General features: G+C 47.2%; 1 protein-coding gene across 1 annotated transcript in view; it reads left to right on the top strand.

Moving 5' to 3' along the window:
* The first annotated feature begins 2,934 nt into the window (after nucleotides 1–2,934).
* The window catches only part of MXD4 (MAX dimerization protein 4), a 12,725-nt gene continuing 6,479 nt past the window's right edge, over nucleotides 2,935–9,180 (top strand). The window contains exons 1-2 of the mRNA XM_018563272.1: nucleotides 2,935–3,094; nucleotides 3,700–3,862. Of these exons, the coding sequence (XP_018418774.1) occupies nucleotides 2,935–3,094; nucleotides 3,700–3,862 (323 nt within the window). The remainder of the gene's footprint in view (nucleotides 3,095–3,699; nucleotides 3,863–9,180) is intronic.

The raw sequence follows: 9,180 nt of genomic DNA, 5'->3' as shown, positions 1-9,180 counted from the left end.
TGATGGACACTTTATGTCTTTTTTGTCCCCTCAGCCCATCCTGCTCTCCTTCCGCCAAGCTGTGCGCATAGCAGCAGTGCACACTCAGGCCAGTCTGTGGCCTCACACCGCCCGAGAGAACTAGAACGTTCCCCAAGGAAGAGGTCTTCAAAAAGGCGTCACCTTTCTCCATCATCTGAGCATTCACGCAGACCTAGCAAACATTCATGCAGGGAAGTTCCCCTGACAAATTGGTGTGTGCGAGCTGCCTGGGCGACATATCACGGTGCACTGGTGGCCTCATTCCTTAATGATGTCCTTCGTGAATCATTGGTGGAGTTCTAAGTCGGCCTTTCAACGCCCTTTGTGTCACAACCGCATGCATCACAAAACTCTATACTTCCGGGTCAGCTGGCTCCGGCTATTCCTCCGGTGCAGGGGTCTAGCTCAATGGATGAGCAGCAGGCGGGCGAAGACTCTGACTCTTCGTCGAATGAGGATTCGGATCCGTCTGGATTTAATTTTCCCTGGTCCAACCATATATCAGGGCAGTGTAACAGGTGATTGATTGGGAGGAGGCACCTGGTCTTTGGACGAAGCATAGGCAATTCTTCCCTTTTCTGAAGAAACAGGTGTCCTCTTTTCCATCCATGGAGGAGATTCAGGGACTTATTTCTGATGAATGGAAAAAAGTCGAGCGAAAATCTTTGGGTAATCGTCTGCATAAATTGTACCCGCTTGAAGATGCGAATGCGGTCTCCTTGGATGCCCCCCCAATAGTAGATGCCGCGGTGATGCGCTTGGGGAAGAATGTAATTCTCCCCATGGAGGACTCCACTTCCTTCAAGGACATTCTTGACAGACGAATTGACCAAGACCTCAAGAAATCCTATCAGATGGCAGGAGCGGCATGCAAACCGGCTGTGGCCCTCACCTCCGTATCCAGAGCAGTCTCTTTTTGGATCGAGAATTTAGAGGCAGCCATACAATAGGACGTCCCAAAAGATGACATTATAAAGGCCTTGGACGAATTCAAGCTGACAGCGGACTTTGTGGGCGGGGCCGCTATAGATGTTATCAGAAGTTTTGCTCGGTCTATGTTGCATCCATCACTGCAAAGCGAGCTCTTTGGCTAAAACTCTGGGTCACGGACCCGTCCTCCAAACAGGCGTGGTGCAAATTCCCTTATGATGGGAAGTCCCTGTTTGGAGAAAAACTGCAGACGGCCATCTCGTGGGTGACTGGCAGGAAGTCGGGGTTAATCCTGCAAGATCGCAAAGCTAGACGCCAGAAGGAATTTGTTGCTAGACAAACGAAGTTTAACGCTTCGAGGCCGTTTCGCCAAGGAAAGGACCAGAAGAGAGGATGGAACGGCACCCAGGCTACCTTTATGCGACAACAGAGGTAGAAGCCTGTGCTGACCCCTCCCGATTCCGCCAAGCCCTTTTGACGAATTACACGCTCAACCGGGCGCAGTAGGGGCCAGGCTTCATCGATTTGCACACGTTTGGGCAGAGTTGTGCGAGATCCGTGGGTAGTCTCAACAGTCAACCACGGCCATTACCTTCAAGTCGAGACCCCCACAGGATTCGTTTTCACCCACAAGAATTCCAACTTCGCCCCAGAGGAGAGAGGTGCTCCTACACTATCTCCATTCCCTATTGCAACAAGGTGCTGTGTCCCCAGTTCCTCACTCAGAAAGGTTTTGAATGTTTTATTTCTGGTCCGGAAAAAGACTGGCGATTGGAGACCAGTAATAGATCTAAAGCGGCTGAACATGCATATCCATTTGCAAAGATTCAAGATGGAATCACTTCAAACCATGATATAGACTATCCGCTCGGTGGACTGGATGCTATCGTAGACCTACAGGATGCGTATCTTCATGTTCCCATTCTTCCATCATTTCAAAAATACTTGAGGTTTGCAATCAGCAACCTACATCTGCAATTTGTGAGTCTACCGTTCGGCCTGTCCACCTCTCCCAGCACATTCACGAAGGTACTGATTGCCGTCCTGGCTCCTCTTCGAGAACAAGGCTTGCGTGTACACCACTACTTGGACAATATTTTACTGTTGTCCAGCGACGAAGCCGGGTTGTTGCGGCACAGGGAGATCCCCCTGTCCACTCTGGCCAAGTTCGGGTGGCTGGTCAACTTTCAAAAGAGCCAACTGGTACCCTCCCAACGAATGACCTATTTGGGAGCAAACTTCGATACCATCAGCAGTTCTGTCTCATTACCTCCTCTGAAGGCAGAGTCCTTGAAGTCCAAGGTAGAGAAGGTGATCTTCTCCACCTCCATGAGCGCCTCCCAATGTTTGAGCCTTCTCGGCTCCATGACCTCTTGCATTCCAATGGTTCCCTGGGCACACTGGCATGTATGACCTTTTCAAAGGGGTTTCCTTGTCTGATGGCGAAAGGAGTCGATGCACCAAAGAATTTTGTTCACAGTTATGAGCAGGAGCCTATGGTGGTGGCTGAACCACCGGCCGCTAGCAAGGGAGACGTCACTGTCTCCCTTGGGTGACAGTGACGTCAGACGCCAGCGCCAAAGGCTGGGGGGCTCTAAATGGGAATACCAAATTTCAGGGGAGATGGTCCTTCTAGCAGGAAAGGGATGGTGTTGAATGTCCTCGAGCTCAGGGCGGCATTCATGGCACTGACATCATTAACCCCCAGTCTGCGAGGAAAGCCTGTTGTGCTTAGGATGGACAACAGATCGACGGTGTCATATATCCAGAAGCAGGGGGGAACGCACAGCTTTTCTCTTCTCAGAGAAGTGGAGCCCATTATAGTTTGGGCGGAGAAGAACCTCCAGGAACTCAGGGCAGTATATCTCCCGGCTTGTCTGAATCTGGAAGCGGATCGTCTTTCGAGGATCTTTCTGGACCACAACGAATGGTCGCTACATTCAGACATCTTCAATCAGCTAGTCTGTCTGTGGGGCCTACCTCATGCAGATCTCTTTGCGGCCCAAGGCAACCAGAAGGTCACTCACGTCCTATCCAGGTGGCCTCATCCTGCTGCGGTTGGGGTGGATGCTCTGTCGCATCCCTGGGACTTCAGGATGGGCTGCGCTTTTTCCTCCCGGTGCCATTGATTCTCAGATTCCTAGTACGTTTATGCACAGAACAAGTGACGCTGATAGCGATTCTTCCATACTGGCCACGCAGACCCTGGTTTGCCCTGGCTCTACACCTCAGCACTTGCCCTCGGATTCCTCTGCCGATATTTCCGCAGCTCCTGTCTAAAAGGGGATCGTATCATCCATGTCCAGGCAAGCTGTCCCTTCATGCTTGGAGGTTAAGAGGTGGCAACTAGAAGCTTCAAGGTGTTCCTCGGCAGTTATAGAGACCTTGCTAAAGTGCAGAAAAAGCTCTACTACGAACACGTATGACAGGATTTGGTGGAAGTTCTCAGACTTTGCCGCTGAGAAAGGGATTGATCCAGCTCTTCCTCCCGCTTTACATCTCTTGGCTTTTCTGCAAAAGGGGCTGGATATTGGACTGAGTCTAAGTTCCTTAAAAAGTTCAGATCTCGGCCATCCCAGCAGTCACGAAAATCAAGTGGGCGGACCAGGCATTAATGGTCCAGTTCCTTAAAGCAGTTCTCAAAATCCATCCTCCCAGAAGACACTGTTTTCCCCAATGGGATATGTTAGCAAAACCACCTTTTGCCCCTTCTGCATATGTTAGCAAAACCACATTTTGCCCCTACAGAAAAGGGCTCATTGTGGGACACTACCTTGAAGGCGGTCTTTCTGGTGGCGATGACCTCGGGAGGCCGAGTTTCGAAGATCCAGGCCTTGGGCACCAGGGACCCTTTCTCGTGTTTTTCAAGGAAAGAGTGGAGTTACGTGCTCTCCCTCACTTTCTTCCTAAAGTAGTGTCTCCTTTCCATCTGGCACAGGAATGGGTCTTGCCATCATTCACAGACTGTCCACAAGGATTAGAATTGCATGAACTAGATGTGGCTAGAGCTCTGCAGTACTATCTGAATCTGACAGACTCCTTCAGGTTAGCAGAGCATCTTTTCGTAATTCCCAGAGGCAAGTTCACGGGGAAAGAGGCGAAGTCCAGAACTATCTCCTCCTGGATTGTTTAAGTGATTGGGAGAGCTTACAGACAAGCGGGCAGGCAATCACCCGGGCGGGTAACGGCTCACTCTACAAGGGGCTCTCGGACAAGGGTGCTGATCAAAACTATTTGTAAAGCTGCCAGCTGGTCGTCACGGCACACCTTTATCAGCCACTACAGGATCGACCCAGGGGTCCTGACTAGTGATGGGCTCGGGCGTGTTTGCAGCTCCACGTGCCGAGCCCGCCAGGATGCTGGCAGCGCCAATCACAGGCACCGAGACATTTCCCGATCTCTGCAGCTGCGGACCGGGAACATGTCTCAGTACCTGTGATTGGCGCTGCGCACGCAGCTTCCTGGCGGGCTCGGCATGTGGAGCTGCGAACACGCCCAAGCCCATCACTGGTCCTGACTACCGTGGACTTTGGCAGACAAGCCATCCAGGCTCCTTTTGTTCAATAAATATATTGCAGCTACCCACCCTGTCAGCTCGTTATTTATCAAAGGTATGCTGCCATGGAGGCACCAGGAAAACAGAAAATTGTATCATACTTGCCAGTAATTTTCCTTTCCTGGTGCCTATCCATGGCAGCACAGCTACCCTCCCGTTCTGATGTGATATAGTTATAAGAATGCAGGGGGGTCTCTCTCTCTCTCTCTTTTATACATTTACACTGGTCCTGTGGGCAGGGATAAGGGGCGGAGCTATCAAAGGTATGCTGCCATGGATAGGCACCAGGAAAGGAAAATTACTGGTAAGTATGATACAATTTTCAGTTTTTTGGGAGCTTTCCCAATGGTAGGCATTTGTTTTTTACATTTACAATTACACAATTAAAGATACTTGCCTGAGTGTGCTCATGGGCTAGAAGGCTGAAGTTTGTCACACACATTATAATCTGATTGCGCAATCGTTGTACAATTCTCTTTAGATTTACCAATAACTGTGTTATAAAGAATTAGTCTAGACCATCCATTCAGATAACCGTGATTTTTTTAATGCAAAGTTGAGCATGGATGTTGCTTTATAGGCCCTTTAAACATTTTCATGGTGGATTCCATCTGCTGGATGGTCATGATTGTGGCTTCACTGGCATCATCTGCATTTTCATTCAGGAGTTGGTTGTGATATTCCATCCAGTGGCCTTTTAGACCTGGTTCACACCTTGGCGTTATTGAGCAGTAGAAAAAGCACTTTTAAACACCAAACACAAGAAATTCCATGATTTGCAATGGCCCATTTTCACACCTGAGCAGCAAAACACAGAAAACAATACATGAGCTTTTTTGGCATGTTCAAGCTTTTTACCCATAGACCTCAAAGGAAAGACCAGGGAACGCACGGCAAAAGCATGTTGCACATTTTCATTTGCGTTTGTATGTGCGGTCATCCATTTCTTGAGATGCCAGTCAAAACACATATTCATGTGCGCCTTTTCACATGCATAAAAATGTGCCAAACGTGCAAAAAAACACACGCCGGACCCACGCATACAAACGCACAAAAAACAATGCCGCATTGGTGTTACATTTTTGTGGAACAGGAGTGTCTGATTATCCCAGCTGCTCATCAATCTCTCTGTCAGAATACCTGATCAAAGCAGGCAGCTCATTGCCCGCTCTGATCAATCGAAAATTCTCCAGCCAATTCCTTCGATCAGCTGATCGAGGAATGCCTGCTAAAAGGGAGCCGGCAGCCCCACACACTGTGCGAATTTCGGGCGGTACATTAAAAACCAACCAAAATTCGACCAGTGGATGGGCACCTTTAGATGGGATGGCTGTATTAGTTTTTTCTTTTTTTAGGCTTTTTACCTTTTATTTTCACCTGTTGATCTGGCCAGTAAGTTACTTTTTAACTTCCTTTAAAGAAGAACTATGAGTCGAGTGAAAATCACTCAGCCTCATAGTTCGAGCCGACGTGTGACAATGAAACTGTCACACGTCGACTCAATAGATGGGGAAGTGAGCGAACACATACCATCGCTCGCTCACTTCTCGATCCTGTGCCTGCAGAGAGCCGTGACTCACGGCTCCCTGCAGGGATCCCCTCCCCTGTCCGATCCTCCAGCACTGACTGGCGGAATGGACGGGGGAGGGGGCAGGTACAGCTGGCTTTGCCTCTAGATAGGCAGAGCCAGCTGTCACTCACGCAGCTGGGTGGATCCAGACAGTATTGTCGGGATCCGTCCCGGCTGCGGCATCTCAGTATACTGAGCTTAGGGTGACGGGAGGACGCTAGTTTGTGTCCTCCCGTGACCCTTAAAGGAGAACTATGAGGTGAGTGCTTTTCACTCACTTCATAGTTCTAGCCGACCTGTGACAATGAGTCTGTCACAGGTCGGCTCAGTAGATCGGGAAGTGAGCGAACACATACCAGCATTCGCTCACTTCTCGATCCTGTCACGGCTCTCTGCCATGACAGGGGAGTTGCTGGATTCCCCCCTCCGATCCGCGTTAAGAGATCCAATCCAGTTAAGAGATCCGATCCAGTTAAGAGAACTATGGGGTTAGGGCTTTTGCCCATAGTTCTCCTTAGGGTAACGGGAGGACACAAACTAGCTTCCTCCCGTCACCCTAAGCTCAGTATACTGAGACGCCGCAGCTGAAGCGGATCCCGACAATTATGTCGGCATCCGCCCGGCTGCATGAGTGACAGCTGGCTCTGCCTATCTAGAGGCAGAGCCAGCTGTACCTGCCCCCTTCCCCGTCCGTTCTGCCAGTCAACAGGCCCTTAAAGGAGAACTATGGGGTTAGGGCTTTTGCCCATAGTTCTCCTTAGGGTAACGGGAGGACACAAACTAGCTTCCTCCCGTCACCCTAAGCTCAGTATACTGACCCCATAGTTTTCCTTTAACAGGCCAAGCTACCCAGTAACAGTGGCAGGTAGAGGGTTGAGACATTTAACTCTGACAGGGGCACTTACAATGATCCTGGAATCCTTTTTACGCTCAATCCCAATAAAAAGGCAAATTGCCTTGTTTACAGTTAGCCCAGTTTACACCACTGCGGTGCACGGTATGTAGTACTTTGTTTTCAGCGCATCATGGTGCAACACAGTATAACCTCATGGCACTGTGCACAGGTTGCAGAACTGAAGGAAATGTCACATTTCATTTAAATAACGTTCTAAAAAAGAAGTAAACAGTGCGATGCATCGGGATCAGCACATCAGCACTGTTTCTGTCAGCACACACCGGCGGCCTTGCGTTTTGTGGTGTAGATAGATTTTTAACCTAAAATAACGGTGACCATACAACAAGGACTGTTTAGTAAAGCCACATGTAAAATGTCTAATTTTATTAGCAACTCTATGATTTAATCTACATTTATTTGAAGTCTTATATTAGAATGCATTTTCCAAAATAATTTAAGAGCTTCAGAATATGGAAACCACTAACTATATATTTAATTTCCACGTTTGATTGATTCTTTAGTTGGAATTTCCAAATACAACCCACAAGGCAGACAAGACCTATCATTTACATACAAACTAGCTGCCTTCATTGAAGAGGAAGCCATGTTCAATATTAATGAGAATGTAGATTAGTTTGTAAGAAATTTGTGACGTCACTGTGCTGAATTGTGGTCATTGTGGTCACCGTCAATGAACTGGTAGGTTGAACATTCCACGAATTTTCGATATGTGGGTTCTTGTGTGTAAATGTATATTAACAATCAGTACAGAAGTCCTGTTTCCATACGCAGATGGAAATGTCTCTGTTTAAAAGGAATATTGCCTAGAGGCAGACACAGGCTGCAGGAATACAACTCAAACTCTTTCTGTCCATGAGTCTCATTAAGACGTGAGGTTCCCTTCCACCTTCTACTCCTTCTGTCTGCTCAGAATAAAGTGGAACTATGGACAAAGTAAAAATATAATGACATACAGTGCATTCAGGAATTTTTCAGACCCCCTTCACATTTTTCAATTTTGTTATGTTGCAGTGTGATACTGCACTTCTTTCAATCCTTTTTTTTCTTATGAATCTACACTCAGTGCCCCATAATGACAAAGTGAAAACAGAATTTTAGGAATGTCTGTGAATTTATTTAAAAAAAAAAATTAAATATCACATGTACTTAAGTATTCACACCCTTTACTCAGTACTTTGTTGAAGCAGCTTTGGAAGCAATTACAGCTCCGAGTCTTTTTGGGTATGACGCCACAAGCTTTGCACACCTGCATTGGGGGATGTTCTGCCATTCCTCTTTGCAAATCCTTCCAAGCTCAGTCAGGTTGGATGGGGACCGTCAGGGGACAACCATTTTCAGGTCTCCCCAGAGATGTCCATTAGGGTTAAGTGAATAGTAGAGATGAATACTTTCTGAATGTGCTGTAAATGCTGCATTTTGTCCTTTAACATTAACACAGTCCCTCCCTGTAACATAGTTTTATTACCTGTTGATCTTACCAGTTGATCCATAATTGTTACACTTACTTTAAGAGGGTGACAACACTGTTCATTGTACATTGTCCTATGTCATCCTGTGAACAGGGTAGTCTTAAATGGACAGAGGAAAATGAAAGTCCATCTCTACCGAACACCTTTCAACAGCCACAGCAACAGGTTTTTTTTTAAAGTTTTAAACAATATGAATAAAAGCTGACCAATGTGCGCACTCCTGACAGTGTTATATGGTTTGTTGGTTTCCCCCAACCCCTGTAACTGTCAGGGTCAACAGATAAAGATAGTTAGACAGACAGACAGTGAAGGAGAAGAGGCACTCACAGGTCCTTTGATGAGGAAACATGGATACATTAATTGGGCTGGTATGCTGATACCAACCCAGTAAATATAGTCTATCTCATGTTGCCTCATCACAAGACCCCTGATTGCCTGGTTTCCTTCACTGTCTTTATCTAATTGCCTTTATCTAGAGTGCACCCGGGCAGCTCTTTACTCTTAAAGTGACACTAAACTCAGGAGTTAAATCTTAAAATGCATTTAAGTACCTTTAACTATTAACAATAATGTATCTCTTTTGTGTATCACTCTGCTGTAGATGCTCCAATCATCTCTAAATTGGTGCTTTATATGTGTTATACTTTATATGTGTTATATGATCTCATCAGGGCAGCCTTCAGAAATTTCGGGGCCCCTTACACGGCTTTAGGTCGGG

The sequence above is a fragment of the Nanorana parkeri genome, unplaced genomic scaffold (assembly GCF_000935625.1).
Source record: "Nanorana parkeri isolate BGI_ZX_2015 unplaced genomic scaffold, ASM93562v1 scaffold647, whole genome shotgun sequence".
Classification (NCBI taxonomy): domain Eukaryota; kingdom Metazoa; phylum Chordata; class Amphibia; order Anura; family Dicroglossidae; genus Nanorana; species Nanorana parkeri.
The sequence above is the reverse complement of the archived record's forward strand: the minus strand, read 5'-3'. Positions and strand labels throughout refer to the sequence as shown.